The sequence below is a fragment of the Octopus sinensis genome, linkage group LG6 (genome assembly GCF_006345805.1).
Source record: "Octopus sinensis linkage group LG6, ASM634580v1, whole genome shotgun sequence".
Lineage (NCBI taxonomy): Eukaryota > Metazoa > Mollusca > Cephalopoda > Octopoda > Octopodidae > Octopus > Octopus sinensis.
Window position 1 is genome coordinate 89,148,220 of NC_043002.1, and position 25,154 is coordinate 89,173,373.

General features: G+C 32.2%; 1 protein-coding gene across 2 annotated transcripts in view; it reads left to right on the plus strand.

The window, feature by feature from the left end:
- Nucleotides 1-25,154, plus strand: part of LOC115213543 — a 58,116-nt gene that overhangs the window by 21,854 nt on the left and 11,108 nt on the right. Inside the window, exons 5-7 of one of the 2 annotated variants that reach the window (XM_029782575.2) lie at nt 1,923-3,005; nt 20,454-20,495; nt 23,941-24,024. In XM_029782575.2, the coding sequence (XP_029638435.1) occupies nt 1,923-3,005; nt 20,454-20,495; nt 23,941-24,024 (1,209 nt within the window). The remainder of the gene's footprint in view (nt 1-1,922; nt 3,006-20,453; nt 20,496-23,940; nt 24,025-25,154) is intronic. The other variant, XM_029782576.2, reaches the window with a different exon arrangement.

Sequence of the window (25,154 nt, forward strand, 5' to 3'; positions counted from 1 at the left end):
TTTAAATGTTATTACTATTATTTTGTGTCCTTGTGGCAAGTAAAGGAATCATTATTATAATTATTTTGAAATGTTTTATTTTTCTTCTTCATCCCTCCCTTCAGAAATTATGATTATTTTTTTTTTTTAATTTACAACCAAATGTATATTTTTGTAAATCTAGTTTCAAATACATCTTAATTTCTACAATTCCTACTTCTCTATGTAGTTTACAAATCCTTCTTGTCAGCATCATTACTATCATCATCATGATCGTATTTTAAACATCAGTTTGTTTTTTCTCATGAACTGCACAATATATCACTACTTCTCTCAGTTTAGTGTCATCTTTTGTGTGAGGCTCATCAATAGATCTAACTTTCATCACTTCCTCTCATGTCCTGCTCCAAGATCATATATTATAATCAATGACATAAGTGATACCATGATCCAAATTGAAAACTGTAATATTTCAATTAGATACCATTTATCTCATTTTTCCTTATATATTTATTTCTTCAAATATTGTTTTTAATCTTTAATAAATTCTTTCTGTTATTTGTATCCTTGATAAAATATTATTCATGCAAAAAAAAAAAATAACAACCTTGAATTGCTTTAATCCTCATCCCTTACTTTTTAATACTTTCTTTTTAAAGTCTATCATCTAGTTTTAATTTCCAGCTGAAACTCTTTCCTTCTGATTATATTGCTCATGCTTTTAACAATGATATGAATGTTACAACCCCAAATTTCATCTCATCTAAAATTCTCAGGCTTCATTTTTATGTAAAAAGCACAATTATTTTAATATTCTATTTTTCAACTACTGCAATAAAATAATTACATTAAGTAAGTTTAATAATATGTTTGAGATGCAAAATAAATTACTACTACTTTTTAATGCAATAAAATTCAACATAACAAACGAGGTACAATTTTCTGTAATGAAGCGCTTAAATTACATTAAATAAGCAGATATACTTCTTTGCAAATCCTAACTAGTAATGATTTAAAGAATGAAATTAAAACTATCCTCATAACATATCATTTTTGATATTTACAAATAGTAGCTCATGTTATATTTGCAGGACCAAGCTGTAACTCACATGACATATGCCATATACATTTCATTTATAGTTATCTATTTGCTTACATTACTTATGCCTAGTAGTGGAGTTGACACTGATAGTAAAGAGCTCTATGATATTTTTTAAAATACCAGTGCTTCATGCCAGAGTCAATTTTGCTTTGACTCTGTTAAAATATGTTCATGTACTGTACTAATGTTGAGAAAATTAACTCTAAAAAGACCTTAAGCTTTAAGAAGTAATCAAATTAGTTGGATTATAGACTATTTTCTTTCGTATGGGATGTTCCTTTCAGCTTTAAGCTTATAGCTAAATTTTAAAAAAATTTACTCTACACCCCTACTATGAAACTGAATTCTTTGATCATTAAAAAGTTACAAATTTCATAATTTGTATTTAAAACAACCCTTTATTTTTAAAACACTTTTTATAAAACTCTGAAGGTTGTTTTAGAGATTGAATTCATAGTAGATGTTAGATGTGTTTTGTCTCTTAAGATTAGAAAATAAAATGAAAATGAAAAGAAATCTAATACCATAAAATGGTTCATATCACTTTAAAATGATTTATTTCAAAATTGTTTATGAATTATCCTCTGTGAAATGCTAAATTATTTTGAGTTTTATCAATATTAATTTCTAAATTATATTTCTGAATGTTCATTTTGTGGTAATATTTTTTCTTTGTACTTCTATTAAAATAAAAGCATACAGTTTTGTCAATTGCGAAGAGTTATTCAGTGTTATTTGAAATTGTTTTGCTGCTTTGAAGCAAAGACGGTACTTATAGTTTAACAAATGTCTTGTTTATTTATCTTGGCATTAACCTGAAATTTTTCGATGATTTGTTCAGCATTCAAAGATGGAAGGCAAAATGAAATTCTTTACCAAGTGGATGCTAATCCCAAGAAAATGCCTACTGATAAGTTCAGAAAGATAAAATTGAAACCAGTCGGTCCTAGTGTATCTCGGCATGATGAAAGCAGTAATAAACTATTAAAACAGAAAGGTCAGTTACCAATAGCTAAGTATAATACTGAAACTATGATAAAAAAGGACAAACCAAAAGAAGCATTACTCAATCCAAAAGAATTTGCAACTTCAAATCCACCTGTTGCTCAGAGAGGTAAAGGACAACAATTTTCTAATCATAACACCAACATCAATCAAGGTTGGGTTAAAAGTGATGGCTCTAAGGATTTACTTCAAGAAAATGATGGAAATTCAAAGAAACTCTCTCTCGGTGAAGATATAATTCAGCCTTCATCACGAGAGACTGACAGACACAGAGCAAATTCAGCTTCTTCAAATAGAATATGGAATCAAAATCAGCTATCACAATATCAAAAACATCCTGATGTGAACCCTCAGTATGTTGGCAATAGAAATTTCATATCAAATTACCCAAACCAACACCAGCAATTAGGCATAAACCAAGTTGATAATCAAGGTTTTGTAGGATCAGGACATAAACAATCTGGTCTGATTGCTGAAGAAAATCAAAAGTTTGCTATAAACCAACCAAAGTCTTACAATAGACTCAATGGTGATTCTCAAGAGGAGTTGCTTCCTGGGGCTAATAATCAAGTTCAGTTACCACAAAGATCAAGACAGCGCTATCAAACTGCTAACCAGAATTATATGGACAGTCAGTATATCTCAGACAATAGTCAGTTCCCTCAGAAACAGAACTTGTATGGTTATTCTGGAAATAACTATGCTTACCAACAAAAGGTAGCTGCTACTTATAATAATGGTTATCCTGTTCTTCAACCTCAAAATTCTGGTATTAACCAAGATGGTGTCAACTATGTCCAGAATACAGCACAGGCTTACAATTGGGGTGACTACCCCAATGATTACATGTACACAGACCAAAATTCAGACTACAGTAATTTGGCTGCCAACACAGCTCAAGGTTATCAGTATGCACCAGGTACTAACTGCTCTAACCTCTTTCTTCTCTTTCTTCTTCTTTACTTCAAAAACATCATACTTAGATTGGCAGAAAGAACATTTACATATATTTAATTGATTCCTATTAATTCTTTTTTATGTATACATTATATTTGATTCCTTTTATTTTGAATAGTACCAAACAATGCTGGAAAAGAGGATTGTCACTGTCTTCCATTAAACTGGGTGTTTTAGACTCCATGTTTTATTTTGATTTCCTTTATAAAATATGTTTGAAGAATTTTTACAAAGTTTGTCTTACTGTAAATCTTAGCTGCTAAAAGGAACTTTTGTTGTTGTTTGGCTCTTTTGTGATATGTTCTTCATAATCATTTCCTAAATTTCACTTTTTTTTGTTTTGTATTTTTTTTGGTTACATTATAGGCTCTTTCAAGAATGGATTTATATATGAATTATTAAGAAAATTTTACTGTCTTATGTCTCTAATATTTGAAAAATTATTCTGGCATGAAAAATATTTATTATTTATTTCATCCTTAAAAATATATTATTTTAATAATCTGTAATCAATCCCTTACTATAATTTTTTAACTTTTTCTCATTAACCTCTTTCAAGTTGACATTTCTATAAATATATTTCTCAAGAAACAGTTAAAAAAATTTTTTTTTTTGAGGATTTAGTCAGTGTGGGAGGGACAGCACATGACTTTGTTCAGGGCTTCCAAGATTGAAAGGAAGAAGTTTTCTTCAGACTGGAGACCTGGCCCAAATGTTTGCATCAGAATGGACACCACTAAAGACACTCAAGGTCAGGGTGGTGGTGGTGGGGAGGTAAGCCAGCCGATAGATTAATTCTATGACCCAAGAGCAGGAACAATCCTTCTAATAGCCTTCCAGGGTTACATTAAAACAGTGATATATTAGATGAGCTATAAACCAGATGTGATCCGCACAAAATTTTTAGTGGGTCACAGTGACATTTGCATATTTAGGACAACATTGTAACATGAGTTTTTCATAATCATGGTCTATAATTTGTTAGAAAAATATTGTTTCAAGAGTTTGATCATAATTGTGTTATTTAATTTTACTTAATTTGATATTTGTATTCATCGTTTATGGCTAAAGGTGAGAATTATTATTTTTTTTAATTAAATTCATATTTCATTATTGGTTTTGGGGTTTATTTAGTTTACATTGCGTGGGCCATGGAGGATATAAAAATTAATGTAGAGCAGGACCAAACAAAAAAATAGACAGTAAGGAGTGGCTGTGTGGTAAGTAGCTATAGGCGTAGGAGTGGCTGTGTGGTAAGTAGCTATAGGTGTAGGAGTGGCTGTGTGATAAGTAGCTTGCTTACCAACCACATGGTTCCGGGTTCAGTTCCACTGTGTAGCACCTTGGGCAAGTGTCTACTATAGTGTCAAGCCGACCAAAGTCTTGTGAGTGGACTTGGTAGACGGAAACTGAAAGAAGCCTGTAATATATATGTGTATATATATATATATGTGTGTGTGTGTGTGTGTGTGTTTGTGTGTCTGTGTTTGCCCCCCCCCTCCCAACATCACTTGACAACCTATGCTGGTGGGTTTACGTCCCCGTAACTTAGCGGTTCAGCAAATGAGACTGATAGAATAAGTACTAAGCTTACAAAGAATAAGTCCTGTGGTCGATTTGCTTGACTAAAAGGCAGTGCTCCAGCATGGCCACAGTCAAATGACTGAAACAAGTAAAAAGAGAGAGTACATCACTGAAAGAGAAGAATATTTAATACTTGTCCCAGGTGCTGTTCAATGGAACCTCACTAGAGACCTCATCTTCATGCAGTCATTGAAAGGAGGATACACTTTCTCATTTCCTATTCCAGGCTCATTGAAGAATTTGTGCTCTGCACTTAAGATTTACCGTCTGTGTTCCTGATGCCTGTGTAAGACTAACTATGTCCACCATGCACTTTTTTATAATTAAATAAGCTGACCTGTGTGAGTTGTGTTGACCATAGACACAATGTAGCATTAGTGATGCAAAAGTTAATGAGGTTCTATCAATTAAGCCAGTAGTTAAAAAAAACATTGAATAATTTTATGTCTTCTAATTACACATCTACTATTTACACATCATCTTCATCACCATCATCATCATAATGTACACTTTTCCATACTCACATGGGTCAGATGGAAGGTATTGAGGCAGATTTTCTTTGGCCAGTTGCCCTTTCTGTTGCCAATCCTTACCTATTTCCAGGCAAGGTAATATTTCCCATAACCGGACATGTTTTCATGGAAGATTGCAAATGCAGGACACTGCTTGCATGACAGTGACCTTTGTTTACAACCAATGCATTAAGTCATGGCAAGGAGATCGTAACACACATATATACATATATATGCATCTGCATGCATGTGCACACACACACACGCACACACACATGACAGGTTTCTTTCAGTTTGTGTCTACCAGATCCACTCACAAGGCTTTGGTCAGCCTGGGGCTATAGTAGAAGACACTGACACTTTTTGAAGGTACCTTACAGTAGGACTGAACCCAAAGCCAAGTGGCTGGGAAGCAAACTTATTACACTGCCATGTCTTATTATAGCATTTGTTGTATAGTTATTATAAAGTATTAAATAACAGTTGTGGAAATATAATTCCCTTACAGTCTCGAAATACTGCCAAATATTTGTGAGACTTCCCTTTTCAAAATTAGGACTTCACAAATCAATGTCTTATTTTCTCACTTTCCACTGATAAAATATCAATGTTTTCTCTTTAAGTTTTGGTTACTTCATTTGTTTACATATTACTTGTTTTATTTTGTTTGTTTGTTTTTTAATCTAACCTGATGGTTATTTAGGGTTTTAAATAATTGACACTTTTAATGACACCATTTTTCTTGGCTTCTGAATGTCGACTAGAATTTTTCAGCTGTTACTTTTCTTCATATGAGTAATCAAAAGAGGAAAATCTTTCTCAATTTAGTAACAGTTTTTCATGAAATTTCTTGTCTTTATTTTTATTAGGTTGTCATCTTATTTTATAAATAACATAGGATAATTAAATTAATCTGATCATATAAGTTATTGATTATCTTGTGATGGGAAAATATCTATAAATTCTATATTTTAACTGCTGAATTATATTATAATTATGAAATATTAATAAATTCTATGTACTTCTTCCATACTATCATCTGCTGAATTTTATAGTTTTTAAATTTCAAAAGGAGCAAACTTTAAAAATTACATTTTCTCTCTCTTCTGTCACTAAACATTTTTCTGCTAAAACCTTTAATTCTGCAATACACTCACTTTCATTATGAACTATTTCTACTTAGTAAATGTTTTCTTCAGCTTCATTAACCACTGAAATACAATGATACGTCATTGCATGTTTCTGTATTTTGTTTTTATTTACTATATCCATTTGTGTTTGTTTAAAATTAATAGCTTTTGTGAAACTTAGAATAATTCAGAAGTCAGTTTTGTTTTACTTTTACCTGATGGAATACATTCAAAATTTTGTTGATAATTAATTTTGCATTGCCAGTAACTGTGCATGTTAATTACCAGTGTGCTACAACTCTTATTTTAGTTGGTTTATTTTAGTTTTCCTCTTATTTTATTTACCAGCAGTCCTGTTTGCCCTAAAACACCTTTACATCAGAATATTCTTCGGCATTTGAAACCTGGCTAATTCTAACTTAGTTATTTTTGTTGAAATTTTAGATACATATTTACAAATAGCTTTGCTGGATAAGAAAAGACATACATAGAAACAAAATGATACATATCGAAATAAAGCATCTTCATTTTTAATGAAATTTAAAAGTAAAATATCTTAATTCAGGACACAGTACAACTATTGAACCAGTTTGGTAAGAATGTTTTAAAATAAAATGAAAAGAAAATGTAACGCAAATAAATGTAATTTGCCAACAAGTAACTAAAGTTTAGACATGAAGATATTAGCATAGGATTTGTTTTCTTTTCATATTGAATATTATAAGAATCATCATTATCATTACCATCATCATTTAATTTCTATGTTCTATGCTGGTGTGGGTTGGATCCATGCCAGCACGGAACATGGACTCTATTTTAATTATGATATTAAATAACTATTTTTTGATAGGTAATAGCTTATTATTTTTAACCCATTGTATCTTTTTATTTTTCACTCTGTTACCATTTCTGTACATACTAAACCAATTTATCATTACCTAATCACTCCTACCCACCACCATAAACCCTATGATACTTTAAATCAGCTAAGTGGTCAGAGTTCCACCAATTTCAAGGGCTATGGAAGGGCTAGTGACCTTGTTGGTTTGAAATGACTGGAGGTGTTTTTACATTGGTATGTATGTAGCAGCAAGACTGGGTAAGTGGATAAGGACTGTTTTGGAGGGTTAACCAATAATAAAATACAAAAATGTTTCTTATTCATTACACACAAAAGATTTCAATTTAGTTTTAGTGAACTATGATCATATCAAATTTAAGATGGGTGCAAGCAGAGAGGTAAATTCTCAGTAAAAGGAATTTGATAGCAAGTTTCATTTCCCAATTAAAATAACTCAAACTCTCATATTACATATGTATGTGTGTCTAATATTTGGTGTCTATGTTTTGTTTGTTTCTCTGTGGATAGTTTTAGCTAGTTTGCTGTTGCTATGAGCTTAATGTTGAGCAATTTCACTATTAACCCTTAGCACACTGCATTTTCTCTAGAATTGTTTTCTCTGCCACTGCCCTGTTACTACAGGGGAGAAAACTCATATGATGACATGATGCACCTACAATGTGCTAAAGGTTACATGCACCTAATAATAAATACCACCTCCTTTATAGAGTGACTTTTGCATGAAATTTCCAAAAATCTATATTTATCATTGAGTTATGTTTTCTTCTTCAATTGACTTGGAAAGTAAAACTAGAAACAAAACTAATTTGAATAACAAAAGTTAACATAAATTAGTTCACATATAAATTAGTTAATATGCAAAGTAGTTTGGTTACCAGGCTATTAGAGTAGTAGAATGATTAGTGTTTTTCAGTATTTACTTGTAGTTCTTCGTATTCTGATTTCAAATCCCACTGAGGTCAACTTTACTTTCATCCTTCCAAGTTCAATAAAATAAAGTATCAATAAAACACTGAGGTTAATTTAATTGACTATACCTATCTTCTGAATTAGTAGTCTTATGCTGGTATTACAAATCAAATTAATCATGTTACTGATTCAGATTTGAAACTTTCAATACATTCTATTTTGTTTCCATGTGTTTTCCTCATGGATATTTATTAAAAAAGGTTATGAAGTTTAACCATTTTTGTAATAATTATTAATTTTACAATAATGATATTGAAATAGTGTTTGATATTGTTGGCCCACTAGGAAAATTATGAGTTCTTTTTAAAATAGTTTACCAGCATCAGATTAGCCTGTTTACATGGCATTGTTTTTTTTTACATATTTGGTCTTTAAATTTGTATCTTAATTATTGTCTAGGAATTTCAATAGTTAATCATAATTGAAAAGGCCTGTAATATTCTGATAGTATACAAAATGGTTAAAAATATTCATTATCTCAGAATTCTTAAATACCAGAAACTATTAATTACTTTTTTTTTTACTTTTACTTTTACTTGTTTCAGTCATTTGACTGCGGCCATGCCGGGGCACCGCCTTTAGTCGAGCAAATCGACCCTGGGACTTATTCGTTGTAAGCCCAGTACTTATTCTATCGGTTTCCTGTTGATAACCCTTATCTATAAGCTATTTTCATTACATTGGTCCACACATGTTAAAAGCAACAATGTCACTGAAACTAAGGGGCTTTTGATTACTAAAAAGTGTAAAGAAACACTATTTTGTTGCTCAGGTGGTACTAGTGATAACACATGTAAATGACACTCACATACTCACACACACACACATGACTGGCTTCTTATCTAGCAATTCTACTCTAAAGCCATTGCTCAGTCTGAAGTTATATCAGAAAACACCCAAGGTGACATGGAGTGGACTTAATTGAAAGCACATACTTGTAAAGTGAACATTGTAACCACACTACCATGCCTGCAGACACACATGCACACACATATTGCATTGTTATCAGAAATTATTGATGATCTCCTATTCTTCTCATTTGAGGGAGCCCTCAATAAAAATGCAAGTGTCTAATTGTCTGCTCTTATAAATTCTTTTCTAAACCATTTTCTTTAAGTTTTGGTCATTTTGTTGTTTCTCTTATTCCATATTTCAGATTCATAATTTTTTTTTCACCCTGCTCCTAAATTATAGCATTAATTTTTGTTGTGATAAGATTTTCTTCTTTGTCACATTGGGAAAAGTCTAGAAAGTTGTTTTCTAACTGTATTTTTTTTTGTCATTGTTTTTATGTTGGTGTCTTTTTAAACTTTATCTGACCACTCTCTACCATTGAAGTGGTTGTTATTAAGTATATATTTTTATTCCTCTAAATATATATATATATAATATATATATTGAAAACCCATGGACAGTGATATTTCTCTTTTCTAACAAATTGAAAAAAATTTGCCATATTTTTTGTTAATTTTAATTATTCAATTTAACTTCCATAAAGCACCTGTCGTAGTGGTTTTCCAAATAACTAAATCATTTATCCTAAGAACTGCACTCAGACCATCTGGAATGAATCATATGGTCATCTTGACCTCCTTTATATGTTCCAATCGGTCTTCTTGCTGGAAACCTGCCAGTCTAAGTATGAACACTTACTGTAACACTTTCCCCCCTAATAATAATGTATGTGCACAGGATCCTCTGTTATACCCCACTGCTGCTTCCTTACATTCACATACACGCACACATATGTGTGTGTGAGTGTGTTGTATGTGTATATATGTGTGTGTGTGTATATGTATATATATATACATATATACATGTGTGTATATGTGCATCTATGTATATATAAATGTATGTATATACATGTATGTGTGTGTGTATGTATACATATATTCGCACACACATGCACGTGTAGCCTGTCCTTTTTTTTTGTTGCATGTTTATTTTTCTATATTTTGTAAAAACCTTTTGTTGAAAGAAAAACTGAAGGAATTCCAATAATAGTCCAATATTAGCAATTCTACATTTTGTTTTGTTTCCAGGTTTGTGTCTACCCTAGCTTCTGTTTCTTCAGTGTTGCTATCTATTATTTATACCAAACCTTGCTCGTTTTTGTTTTCAATATTATTTTTTAATCTTAAATATCCTCTTGTAGCCAACGTTCTTCTGTTAGCAAGTATTTTTTTTTTACCTATTGAAACAACGTACTTGTCTTAAAATTCAGCTTACATCAATTTTTTTTCTTTAATAAAAACTAACAAAAAGCTAAAATAATAATAATAAGAAGAAGAATTCTTTCTAAGTTTGGCACAAGGCTGCAATTTTGGGAGTAGGGGGCTAGCCAGTTACATTGACACAATACTTGGTGGGTATTTTATTTTATGAACCCCAAACCCCAAAGGGATGAAAGCCAAAAGTTGACCTTCATGGGATTTGAACTTAGAATGTAAAGAACCAGAAGAAATACCTTTTTTGTGATGTGCTAACAATTCTGCCAACTCATTGCCTTAATAATAATAATAATAATGATAATGATAATAATAATAATAATAATAATAATAATAATAACAACAATAATAATAATCTTTATTAACTACTGAGGGTTCATATAGAAGATTGGGGACAGTACAGGACAATACAAAATGAGAGGCATTGGAATGTATAAATAAAGAACAATAAAAGTCATAACCATTAAAACTTCTAAAAGAGGGAGACTTCCAAGGGCTACTTGTAGAAAACCCCACAAAAACTGTGATCACTCTAACCTCTAGGGCAAGTGCCCGCATTTCTTAATCTAACGTTGATCTAGAGCTGCATGCTTGGAGTAGGCCCATTCATTTGGGCCATTCTCAAATAATAATCCTTTCCACTATAGGCATAAAGCGTGAAATTTTTGGGAGGGGACTAGTTGGCTGCATTGACCTCAGTGCTAAACTGGTACTTACTTCATTGACCCCAAAAGAATGAGTGGCAAAGTTGACTTCAGTAGAATTTGAATTCACAGTATAAAGACAGATGAAATACTGCTAAACATTTCATCCGGCATGCTAAAAATTCTGCCAGCTCACTGCCTTAATAATAATAATAATCTTTCTACTAACCTAGCGATTCGGCAAAAGAGACCAACAGAATAAGTACCAGACTTACAAAGAATAAGTCTGAGGGTTGATTTGTTCAACTAAAGGCAGTGCTCTAGCATGGCCACAGTCAAATGACTGAAACAAATAAGAGAATAAAGGCACAAGGCCTGAAATTTGTAGGGAGGGGGCTAGTCAATTACATCAACCCTTAACGGATGAAAGGCAAAGTCAACAGAATTTGAACTCAGAACACAATGACACAGGCGAAATACCGCTAAGCATTTCATCCAGTATGCTAACAATTCTGCCAGCTCAATAATAATAATAATAATAATAATAATATAATAATGGTTTCAAATTTTGGAACAAGGCCAGTAATTTCGGGGGAGGAGTAAGTTGATTACCTCAACCCCAGTAATCAACTGGTCCTTATGTTAATGACCCCAAAAGGATGAAAGGATGTTAAGCATTTTGCCCAGTGCTGTAACAATTCTGCCTGATTACTTCTTTAAGAATAATAATAAATAGAAAGATACTAATAATAATTATTATTATTGTTTCTAAAGACAAATAGGCACAAAGCCTAAAATTTGGAATAGGAGACAAGTCAGTTATAACAAACCTACTCTTGTATATTTAAGGTATTTTCTTCATTGACCCTGAAAAGAGGAAAAGTGAAATTGATGGGTTTGGAAATCAGATTAAACACCAGAATGAATACCACAAGACCTTTTTTTTTTTTGACACTCTGACAAGTTTTTCAATCCACCACCCTTTATAATTGATTCTGATATAGACACAATGAGTGGCACCAGGAGTAAGTCAACTACATTGGTCCCAGTCCGTGACTGGCATTTAAATTTCTCAGCTTCCAAAATGCAATGGTTGTCTTGACAGGATTAATTTTGCCTGTCATCCTTCTAGGAGCAACAAAAATAAAATGCCTGTCAAATACTGGGCTAAGATGCTCCCTACAAAATATCAGCTCCTTGTGTTTATATTAGAAACAACAACAACAACTATAATAATAATAATACTCCTTTCTACTAAAGGCATAAGGCCTGAAATTTGGTGGGAAGGGACTAATTGATTACATTGACCCCAGTGTCTCATTGGTACTTAATTTATCAACCTCAAAAGGATGAAAGTCAACCATGGCAGAATTTGAACTCAGAACTTAAGGACAGAAGAAATGCCACTTAGCATTTTACCTGGCATGCTAATGATTTTGCCAGCTCACCGCCTTAAAATATTGATTTCAAATTTTGGTACAAAGCCCATAGTTTCAAGGATAGGGGGTAAGTCCATTACAAAGACCCCAGTGCTCAACTTCTACTTATTTTATAGACCCTGAAAGGATGAAAAGCAAACTCGACTTTGGGGTTTGAACTCAGAATGTGAAGATGGACAAAATGCTGCTAAGCATTCTGTCTGACACACTAATGGTTCTGCCAGCTCGCCGCCTTTAAAAAGTTGCCAGCAGATGACTAAGGCAGTCAAACTCATACAAGTTTGAGTACCAGCTGATTACTTTACTATTAAGTTAAATGACCCACTGACATTAATAATAATCCTTTCTACTATAGGCACAAGGCTTGATTTTTTTTTTGAGGGATGGGCTAAGTTGATTACATTGACCCCGGTGCTCAACTGGTACTTATTTTACTGACCCCTAAAGGATGAAAGGCAAAGTCAATCCTAGCACCATTTGAACTCAGAATGTAAAGACAGACAAATACCACCAAGCATTTTGTTTTTATACGTGAGATTTTTTAAGTTCAAAGCTGTAAAATAATTAGTTACCTTTGAGGAAGGAATGAAAATGCATTGACAAGAATTGAACTCAGAAACATGCAACATGAAATTATATTCTATAAAAATAGCCTTTCAAAAGTTCCTGCATAAATTATATAAATGATCACTTAACTCTGAAGAATATTTTATAGAACATATTACTGAATGAAAATACTTAGAGAGGTCATTTGCATGAAAAACAATAATCAAAGTAGTATTAACATATTTAATGTAGTAAGCATCTAAATTCTAATCAGAAATAATTATGTGGTGAAGGAAAGATAATATTAGTCTATGACTAATATTATTTTGATCATTCCAACAAACATAAAAGAGAGCTCTGGATATGTTTTGGTTTTATCAAACCTCATCAGTGAAACATAGACTTCACCTTGTATACTGAAGTGGTACACTCACTAGATACCTATACAATATTGTATGTGTCTAGGTATGAAAATTTGCATATTCTAGTTATTAAATTAACAAGAAAAATTACATGGTGACACTGTAGTGAATATTAAAGATTGCAATTTTAAAAATTCTGTGATCACATATATTTTCAATAATATCGAGATAATTTATACTAAACTACGCTGTATTGTTTCCCTGTTTTATGTCCACCACTTCTCCATGTCAGTATGAAGCAGCATTTTACAGCCAGATGCCCTTTCTGTCACTAACCTTTACCTAATTTTTTTCATTCCACTAATCTTGCAAAGTGCAGAGCAGTGGGACGTATTGTCAATGGAAAATGTAAGAATTACATCAGTTTCACTCAAGCAGTGACAAGTAAAGCTGTGAAATATAAATATTTATGCACACACATACGAACATACATGTACACACACACACACACAACAGGCTTCCTTGCAGTTCAAGGTATTGGTCACTTTGGGGTTTATAGTAGAAGACAATTGCCCGAGGTTTCATGCAGTTGGATAGAACTCCAAAAACCATATGGTCAAGAAGCAAACTGTGTATCCACACAGCCACGTCTGCATCTCTATTATGTAAAATAATTTAAATATCATCTATAAAAAAGGATGCAAAGTAGATTTTTTGCGCAATTGTTAGAAATTGGATACAGTTTTTATATCTGTTTCATGTCTTGTCTATATCTTATTACATTAGTATATGGCTTCTGCAATATTACTTGTAATTTCAAGCATAGATAACCAGAGATCAATAATTATTTATCTGGAAAAGTAACTATTAAGCCGATGGATGTAATTTATATTAATCATGTGATTAAAAGACATCTTAGAAAATTGTTTTGTTTGAAATTAGCTGACTCTCCCATCTGTTCTTATTTGTTTTCAAACATTCAGAATTTTCATGGGAAAATATTGTTTGTAAAGCTGTTTTTCTGTTATTTGTATCAAGATTTTGTTGGGTCTAGGGAGCCAATATAATTAGCACACACATTGGTTCAATTTCACTCTTTTATTATTTGTCAGTTGGTTAAATATCCAACTAACTAATCGATTATTTAATTTGCTTTGTTCTTGTTTGTCAAAGTTCTTTCGATGACTCAATATCTTCCATATCATATTTATATATTTTAAAACAAAATACTATTAAAGTATTCATTTAACCCTTTAGTATTTAAACCAGTCATATCCAACCAAAATGTTCTACCTGCTTTATGTTCAAATTGGCAAGATCTTCTACACCTAAATTAAAATGTCAGTCTAAAAACTAACCAATCTCATCATCAAATTCTTGAAGCTACAAAATTATTTATGATTAATTCAAAACAATGTGAATAAATAAGCATACATTAGACAAAGTAACCTGAATCTTAAAAGGTTATGGACATTATTTTATAGCAAGTTTTATAACAACTCAGTATTGAAAGTAGAGTCAAATTTATAAATTTAGTTTTAAAGAGCTCTAAATTTTCCCTGATAGTTAATTCAGGTAGTCAGTTGACATAGTGAATAAGCCATCTGGTGAAACTTAAAGTCCCAATCCAATTGAATTTTATAATAAATTACAAACATGTAAAGCTAACAAATATCTAACTATATTCTACCACATTTTGACTGACTTCAAAACAATCAATGCTTTTTTTGTATTAGATGTGATGGTCTAGTTATATTTTCTATCTGATTAGCTCGACTTGACTTTTCTTGAATATCATTGTCTTTATGCTTTACATATTTGTCTTCTCATAATATTCCTTGAGTTATACTGATATTTCTCTGAGTTTGTATTCATTTGATAATATATTTTCCATTAAAATTGATGATTTTAGCAATATTTTATTTCTATCTTGTTTCATTTTATTTACACAACTATTTTCTTTGGTAGCTATACCTTTTGTCTAAGTTCTTACATCTGAAATTTCTCAGCCATTAGAAATAGTGGTAATTGTTGTTGTTTAACCCAGGCCAACCTTAATCAGTCAATACATGATCGAAGCTATTCCAGTAGTGACCACTCTATTTTGTTTTTTATATCTAGAATATATTCCCCAAAGTGATAGATTATGATTTGAAGGAGATTTATCTAGTATTTCTAGATAGTAAATTATCTGGTATTTCTGGCAGATAAATCCTACCAGGTCAACTTTGCTTTTCATCCCTTTCACAGTTGATAAAGCACCAAGCTAGGATGATGGACTGGTTAAATCATAGAAAAATTGGATAGAAATCATCCTAGTGGTAGTTTGCTATTTGTTCTAACCGGCCAACTTGCATACAAACTTAAGTTGTTGTCTGGTTTAACACTATTACCAGGTTTCTGTGTGACTTTAGCATTTAGGTCCGGTGATAATAGTTTGCCCCCTCCCACCAGTCTCAGAAACGCTGGAAGGATAATGGGCACTGCCTTCCCTCCTGTCTAAGCAATAAAAAATATTGATCAGCTATGTAGTGGTTCCTTTATCAGTTTCTAAAAATAGTCTATGTGTGTGGAGTTTATGTATATATATGTGTGTGTGTGTGTACATCATGGACTCTCCTGTTGTTAGACAATGTATGAGGGTTCTGCAGTTTCTTGCTAAACAATGATACAGACGATTTGCTTATATATATATATATGTGTGTGTGTGTGTGTGTGTGTCTGTCTGTCCAAAATTAGAGAATGGAGTAGATAGAATCCAGACTACATATGTTTCATAGCAAGCGGAACCTCAGAAGTAATAATTACAATATATATATAAGTAGAAAGATATATTTTTTTCAGCACGTAAATACTGAACAGTATGTATAAAGGATAAAATCCTTTTTAAGAGCAGAAAAATTTGCCAGTAAATTTTTCTGCTTTTAAAAAGGATTTTATCCTTTATATATACTGTTTAGTATTTATGCGTTGAAAAAATATATCTCTCTTTGCAACCTACAATATTGCTTCCTTTTCAAACCATATATATATATATATATATATATATATAGGTTGTATACTGTCAACTCAACGTGACAGTCCCGTAAAAGGAATCACACCACCGCTATTTAGCCCTAGGAAGCATCGACGCTTCCTGTCGGCTTTGACACATTTCCTGTGTCCTTATATTTGCAAAGGGGAGGCAAGCACCCCTGCCAGCTAGGATTAGCACCTGAAGACATGCATGTTTCTGGGTCTTGCCCGTCATCAGTCCAGGGTAGCAAATCCTGCTAGCTGAGATGGCTGCAACCACTTTGCAAATATATAATATTTTCAGTGAAATTTATTCACTGATCAGCAAAATTAGAAATATTGAATTTCTAACTGTCTCAGAGAGACATGAGCGGTGGTGGGGCGATATAGTGGGACTGTCACGTTGAGTTGACAGTATACAACCACTATATCACCCCACAACTGCTCATGTCTCTCTGAGACATTTAGAAATTCAATATTTCTAATATATATATATATATATATATAGAGAGAGAGAGAGTGCTTTTTTTTTTTTTATTACAAAAGGAATATTTACTGTTTTACGGAAACATTTTACTCAGGTACAAATTTAAGGATGTTCACTCTGGGAATTTATAATTCTTTATCATTAGTGGATAAAACTGCCAGAATAATGTTATCATTTCCATTGCAGGAGACCTTGACCATTCTAATTTAGCTACTGCTATTTTGTTTCATACTACTTAGTATGAAATTAAATCAATTAAGCTTCTATCTGTGATAGAAACATGTGCAAACAATTCAGTTTTGTGAATAATAGGATCCACAAAATTTCATTTAACATTCATTTTTTCTTAGACATAATTTCTTATTAAAGACCAAAAAAAAAAAAAAATACTTTCTTCAGAAAATAAACTCAATTTTGTGTTTGTTTTTCTATGTTCAAATCCTGATTTGCATTTATTACTTTGTTATAATTCTGTTGCCACAACCACCACTACTAGTTTGCATGTTTCAGTTGAACACTTTTGTTACTGTGTTCTTATATGTCTCACTGCTTGAATATTTCTTGGGAAGTCAAATATTTCTACAAATGTCACAATTTCCCAATCATTTATTTTCATACTTTTTTTCTTTTTCTATTTTTTTCTTTCAGTTTTCATGTTCTTTAAAAAAAAAACTCAGGACAAAAAGTTGTTCTTTCAAATTTCTCAAAATGTTGCTACTCTGATGAAATTCTTTTTCATATATTCATATATTAATAGTATATTTAGTAACTGGCTTGCTCTGAGTGATGCAAAACAACAAATTTATATGCTAATTATGCTTATATTTATGTATATATGTGTGTATGTGTATATATATATATAAAATATTAGAAAAAAACCACCTTTTATCAATTCAAAATTAATAATTAAATTACACCATCTAGAAAATTACATATAATAGAAAAGTTAAAATTAAAATAACAATTAAAAAGTAAAGATTAAGTAAATTACAAAAATAATATAATGTATATAATAGGTGTGGAATTTGATCTAGTATTTCTAAATTGAATTCTTTTTCCATGTAAGTTTGGATTTTATTCCCTCAAATAATAATTATATATATATATATATATATATAAGAGACTGATAAAATAAGTACCAGGCTTAAAAAAATAAGTACTAGGGAGAATTCATTCAACTAAAATTCCTCAAGATTGTGCCCCAACACAGCTGCAGTCTAATGACTGAAGCATGTAAAAGCTGTATGTCTTTTGAGTAGTAGAGTTTACATGACGCATTGTCTGATATTTATAAATGTTTTTAATTACTTTTGTTTATATATAGCCAAATCAATGCAAGTTATATATACGGATCGATGGTTTGTACTTTTACCTTATATTTCAATATTTCGGAGTTAGGAAATCTTCAGAGAACACACTACACAGCAGAGAATTTAACTCTAAACACCATTTCCTGAAGAAAGGATTCATAACCCTCAAATATTGAAATATGATGTAAAAGTACAGACTATCAATCTGTATTATCTTTTATAACTTGCATTGTTTTGACCTTATTAAAAAAATAATTGTATATACATACATATATAAGTGAAGGTGCTTGACCTAGTGGTAAGGATGCTGGTCTCACAATCTTTGGGTTGTAAGTCTGAATCCGACCCAAACCGGTTGGTACATTGTTTTCTTAAGTAGGGCTCTTCATTTCACATTACTTCAGTCTACTTGGCTGAAAATGTGTTCCAGTAGCATTCAGAGGGAATTCTTGTATTCTCAGCCACTTAAATGTGATGGAAACCAAGATAGTCTCCAGCCTAGTGGGCCTACAGTCTCAAGACAGATTTTAACTTGTGTATGCATATGTCTATATACATATAATATTGCATTTATAGTTAGATTTTGTTAAGCATAACATTGGGCTGAAAAACCTATATTTTTGTTTGTATTTTGATTTATTTTATTACTTGTTTTTTAAGTGCATATTTAATAATAGTGATTTCTTATATTAAGGGGGTGGGGAAAGACATAGTCAATTTAATCACTCTCAATGTGTGACTTTTTATTTTAATCAACACCAGCAAGATTTGAACTCAGTGTGCCCAGAACCAGATTTGGATACCATTAGACATTTAATTTGATATTTTTCTGTTACTTCACTATCTTAATAATAATAATCCTTTCTGCTGTAGACACACGGTCTAAAATTTTGGGAGAGGGGGCTAAGTGATTACATCAACCTCAGTACTCTACTGGTACTTATTTCATTGACTCCAGAAGAATGAAAGACTAAGTCAACCTCGATGGAATTTGAACTCAGAATGTAAAGACAGATGAAATGCTGCTTAGCATTTTGTCTGGTGTTCTAACGATTCTGCCTGCTCACTACCTTAACCTTCCTATTATTGGCACAAGGCCTGAAACTTTGTAGTGTTGAACTGCAGTTTGTTTTATCGACCCCAGAAGGATAAAAGGCAATGTTGATCTCAGCAAAATTTAAACTCAGAATGTAAAGCCAGAAGAAATGTCATGAAACATTTTGTCTAGCATGCTGTTGATTCTGCCAGTTCACCATTAATGACAACTTAGACACAAGGCCAACAATTTTGAGGGGAAGGGTTGATTTGTGATGAAGTCTAAAAAAACAACACTGGCCTGATGAAAAAGTATTGTTCATGAAACGATATATCTCAATGAGGTTTCTTATTTCTTGAAGAATTCCCCCTCCCTATCTCTACATTATTATTAGTTTAATTCTATTAATTCTTATGGAGGGTAGGGGCTTCTAATACTGCCTCAAAAGTAACCTCCCACTTAAACACACATATAAGATATTACTGTTTTTAATTGTATTATCTTCATTGTTTTCACCCTTTACCATAAATCTGTTATAATATGTCACACTGGAACATAGATTTGATTTTTCTTTTTTTTCTTTTCTTATTTTCTTTTATTTCTTTTTTGTTTTTGTTTTAACAATTTGACATTTTTATTATGTTTTTTTCCCCATCTATCAGAATTTTCTGTTTACTAATTTTTAAAATACCAATTTATTGAAAAGCAACATTTTGAACGTTTAATAAAAGTCCTTATTTATTGCTATGATTTATTAATTTACAGCTTTTAATTATTAATTAATTAATGATACCATTTACGAAGCTGTTTTGTTTTTGTCATCAAAATTTGGGAAATTGTTTCAAGTTACTTTTTACTTCATCAAAAATCAAGAAAACCTAATTAAATCTCATCAAACTTCAAATAGATTCATTTTTAAAATTAAAATTTCTATTCAATATAAAAAAAAAGACATCTTGCATCAAATAAAAATTACAAATAGTACATTTTCTTAATATATAATTATGATTTTATTATATAACTTTTAAAGCTGGAATTTCTGAAATGTGCTATACATTTTAATAATATCTACTAGTATCATATTATGGTGTATCTTTTTATGCACACCTTAATCTTTATTCAAGGTTAAATATTTATACATTATGCCAAAGTATTTACAGGTTTTATATTGTAAATGTTTATTTATCTGTTTGTTATCCTTTCATGAGTTGTACATTTTTTATAATCTTGAATTGGTGTATGCGTATGTTAGAGGAAAATTTAAAACAAATGTTTGTATTTTTCAGATAATGGAAGAGTAAACCAGGATCTGCATAATCTTGGAAACGGTAAGTAAAACTTTAAAACAAAACGCTAAATGATATTTAATTTATTAGATCACCTGAAAAATTGTCACCTGCATAGCTTTAGGACAGTCATGATTCTTCAGCTGGAGCTGACTGGGATAACAATTTTTCAGCTGGGATATTCTGGGGTAGTGATACTTCAGATAACAGTCTCTAGGGTGATTAATTTTTCAAGTGGGGTGAGAACTTTGACACATTCCACCAACAGCACCAATGCTACTAACAACATTGCCACTACTAACAACAACGCTGCTACTAATACCATCACCACCACTAACAACATCATCACTAATGCCAAGACCATTATCACCTTTACCTCCAACATCACCAAAGCTACCAATACCATCAACAATAATACCAGAACTACTATCCCTAGTACAACTACTACAACCACCACTACCACCATTCAAAGAAATCTTTATGCCACTTTACTAGAAACAACAGACAAATCTCCCTTAAATCATTCCCTAGGGATTTCTTGATGAGTAGTCCTAGATAAAGAGAAAAAGGAGATGGTCATGGCTGGAATGCCTTTGATCATAGATCTGCTTGATCAGGGTTGACCTAGGGTTAAACAGCCATGAGAAAACACATAATACAAGGTCTGATTAATAAGTATCCAGACTGTTGCCATAGTAACAAAGCTAAAGCACGCAGAGTGAAGCTGTGCATGTGCACTAAGTTTTAACATTCTAGCACACTTCTACTGTTTACAGCAGTGCTTGGAAGGAAGGTATGTAGCATGTGATCGTTGCAGTGACCATGACAGAGAAAGTTGTCATGGCAATACCTGCTCAGAGGCCTACATAAAGTTGCAGAAAGTGTATGAAGAGGAGTGTTTGAGCCACACACAAGTGTACAAGTGGTCCAGAGGTTTCTAAGATGGTCGAAAAAATGTTGATATTAACGAATGTTTTGGGAGACCTGCAACCAGCAGAAATGAGAAAAACCTTGCAGATGTGCATGCAGCTGTGAGGAGAAATATTTGAATCATCATCTATGAGTTATCAGAGGATGTGCAGATTAGTTATGGTTCAGTTCAGTCCATTATCACTGAAGATTTGGGTATGAGATGAGTGTCTGCCAAGTTTGTGGCAAAACTGCTTTCAGCTGACTAAAAAGACACTCAGGTTTCAGTTGCACACGATCTCCTTTATTGTGTTGAGAATGATGACAACTTTTTGAAAACTTTGCATTGGCTTCTGAGCAGGTATCACCAAGCTTTTGGCAGAATTTGATGCAGATTCTCTGCTCAACTTTCTCTGTCATGGTCAATGCGATGATCAAATGCAACACACGTTCCTTCCAAGCACTGCTGTAAACAGCATGAGCTAGGACATTAAAACTTAGTGCACATGCACAGCAGAGTTTAAGGTCAATCTGTGCCAAGCGGCTTCATTCTGCTTGCTTTAGTTTTATTACTGTAGCAACAGTCCAGATACTTATTGATCAGACCATATATATAGATAATGTCTTGTAATATCATAATTATTGTTGTTTCACCTTAATTTTAGAAGACACTGGTCATTATTTTTATTCTTTTCTTTAAACATTCGCAGTTATGATACATAGCTTAAAAGAATAGATTTGCTTTATCCTAATGGTACAAAGGGTTTGATTCTTCAGATAGAAAAGTGGTTAACAATTCTTTGAGAAGAGCAGGCTGGGCTAACAGTTTTTTAGGTGGAGCAAGCTGGAATGACTATTCTTCAAGTGGAATAAATGGGGATGAAAATTCTTTATGTAGGGCAGGTTGGGGAGACAGTTCTTCAAGTGGGCAGGCTAGGGTGAAAATTCTTCAGCTTAGAGCAAAGATTCTTCAAATAGAGTACTCTGAGGGTGATTATTCTTTAGGTGGAGCTAGCTGAGATGTCTACTCTTCAGACAGAACAGCCTGGAGTGATGAGTCTTTCAGGTAGAGCAAACTGGGGTTAATGATTCTTCAGATAGAGTAGGCTGGGATGAGGATTCTTCAGGTAGAGCAGGTTTAAGTAACAATTCTTTGAATAGAATAGACTTTGATAAGAATTCTTTAGGTGGAAATTCTTGAGTAACAATTCCTCAAATGATTCAAGTTATGAATAGGATATAAGATGCAAGTTCTGAATATGTGTAAGATTTGCTAATTATTAATTCTAATCCTTGAAACTTCTGTTAATATCAATATAGGAGTTTCTATTGAAAGAAAAGTTTACTGTTTTACTTTTTTAAAATTGTCATTTGCTTTGGATGCATGCATGTTTTACTGAAGCAACACCATGGAAAAATTTGGAGAATGTATGAAACTAGTATAACTTATAATATACAAGTGAATTAAGATGTTGCCTTTTAAAAAAAGGCTGTCACTAAATACAGTCTTATTCATAATTAAATTTAACATTTATAGATTAATTATACCAATGGTATTGATTTATTACATAGTCACAGGGCCTTGGAACTTTTATGAAGGAAAAAACAATTAGATGTTGCAGCATCATGGGTTCTTTTTTTCTTTTTTAAAAAAATGGGAAAAGTCTTTTAAAAGAATTATAGTCAAGATATACCAGAGACAATTGATTTGGATTGAAGTATAATGACATTATTTAGTTAAATTAAGGGTCTGCTCTGAGCATTCATGCTTGTACAGTTGGAATTTATCTGGATCTTTAAGGCATTTAGGTTGAGTGAATAAGACTGCACACTCCTGAATGGGATGCCAGTACCACAGGGTTAACCCCCAAATGTCTCAGGTACTCATTTTCAACTTAATGTACTGTAATAATATAAAATGAAGTGTCATCCTCAAGGGCATAAAGTGCCATCCAGTTTGAGAATTGAACCCAAGACTTAATGATCTAGAGTCCAAAATTATAACTATTAGGTCACATAATTTCACTAGTGAGTAGATGCAGGGAAATTAATCCAGATAAAAAAAGAAAAATGTGAGAGTAAATAATATATTTAAAGATTTCTACAGAGAACCAATTCATAACTTTGATACTTTTTCTGAGATAACCATTACCTATTAAAATATCTCCTGTGATTAAAAATAATTTAACTCAATACAGGCAGCTCTTTACATTACTTAAGTAGTTAGAAAGGTTAGGTTATATATCTAAAAGCAATGATTTCAATCCTTAATATATTTTAGGAAAAAATAGGTATTATACTCACTCAGTTTGAGTAAACATCACTCTGATGTACCAATTCTAAAACAACATTGTAGATACCTGAATTACAGAATTATTTAATCTTTGAGGAATTAATTCTCACAAAAATATGTTTAAAGAGATTTCTGACATAGAGAAATACTTAATAATTACTATAGTGTTAGTATCTTATTATTTATTCATTCTGTGGATTATTTTGGTTTGACTTGAGTATAAAACAGAAATAGACTTCAAATAAAAGTTTGATGGAACTTACGAAGTCTTGTGTTTAAAAATAGGTAACAGACCTTCAGACAATATCAAACAAATCCATCCAAATGGTGTTCAAGTCCACTACCAAGCTACAGAAAACAAAATTAGAGGTAAGTTATAGTTGTTGTTGTCAATGTTGTTATTGTCATCATCATCGTTTTTAACATTCACGAATTACCATAATAACATGGACTGTCCAGATATTCAGTACATTGTCCCTTTGTCATATTAAATTCTACATCTTGTCTTCTGTGCAGTCTAATGTACTCACTCTGCTTTCTCCATGCTTCTACTCACTCCTCTTTTATGCTTGGTCTGACTGCTCCTCTATGCTTGTGTTTATTATCTTTCCTTCTCTGATTAGTATTACACACCCAACAGGTCGTACTCAATTTTTCCTTCCAAAGCCAATCTTGGTTTCTTTCATTTAACACACATCATCATCATCATTTTACATTCTCTTTCAAGGATGGCATGGGCTGGGGTTGTTTGTGGTCTGAGTCAGTTCTATTTAGAGTTACTGCCCACATAGATGGGTCAAAAGACCACATCACACTCATATATTTTGTTTTTTTGGCTTCGTTTCTATCACTGAATAGTCTATACCAACTACTTTACAGTACACTGTGTGCCTTTTTTTTTCCATGGTACCACCACTAGTGAGTCATGTCCTTGACAAGACTAAAGATCCTCTCAGTCTTATGTTGTCTCCATTTATTTGTCAACCACTTTACAGAACATATTGGGTACATCAGGGCACCAGCACTGATGAGGTTGTCATGTTCTCAATGAGACAAGACTAAACCATTGTCTCAACCCTACGTTGTCTCCACTTATTCACCAACCACTTTACAGAAGTACATTTTATCAAGGCACCAGCACTAGTAAGGTTGTCATGTTCCTTGTAAGATTAAAAGAGTTCTCTCAACTCAATGTTTCATTAACAAAAATGCTTTTTACAGTCTGCATTTTTCATATGAAGGGGAAACTATTGGTGTTTATCATTTACTCCAAATGCAATCCTGTTCAAGCAGATGTGTGATCTGTCCAGCCTTTGGAGTATTTAGGACTGTTTTATCTAAGTCCTGGAACAGTATTTAAGGGAGATTTGATTGCTATTTCTAGCTCCTTCAAATCGTTGTTGTTCAGTTCTAAAATGAATATTAGTAAGCAGAAAGCAGACTTATGATTAGAGGCAGTCCAGCCATGATTAGCCTGACTTTTTTATCAGACACAGTCT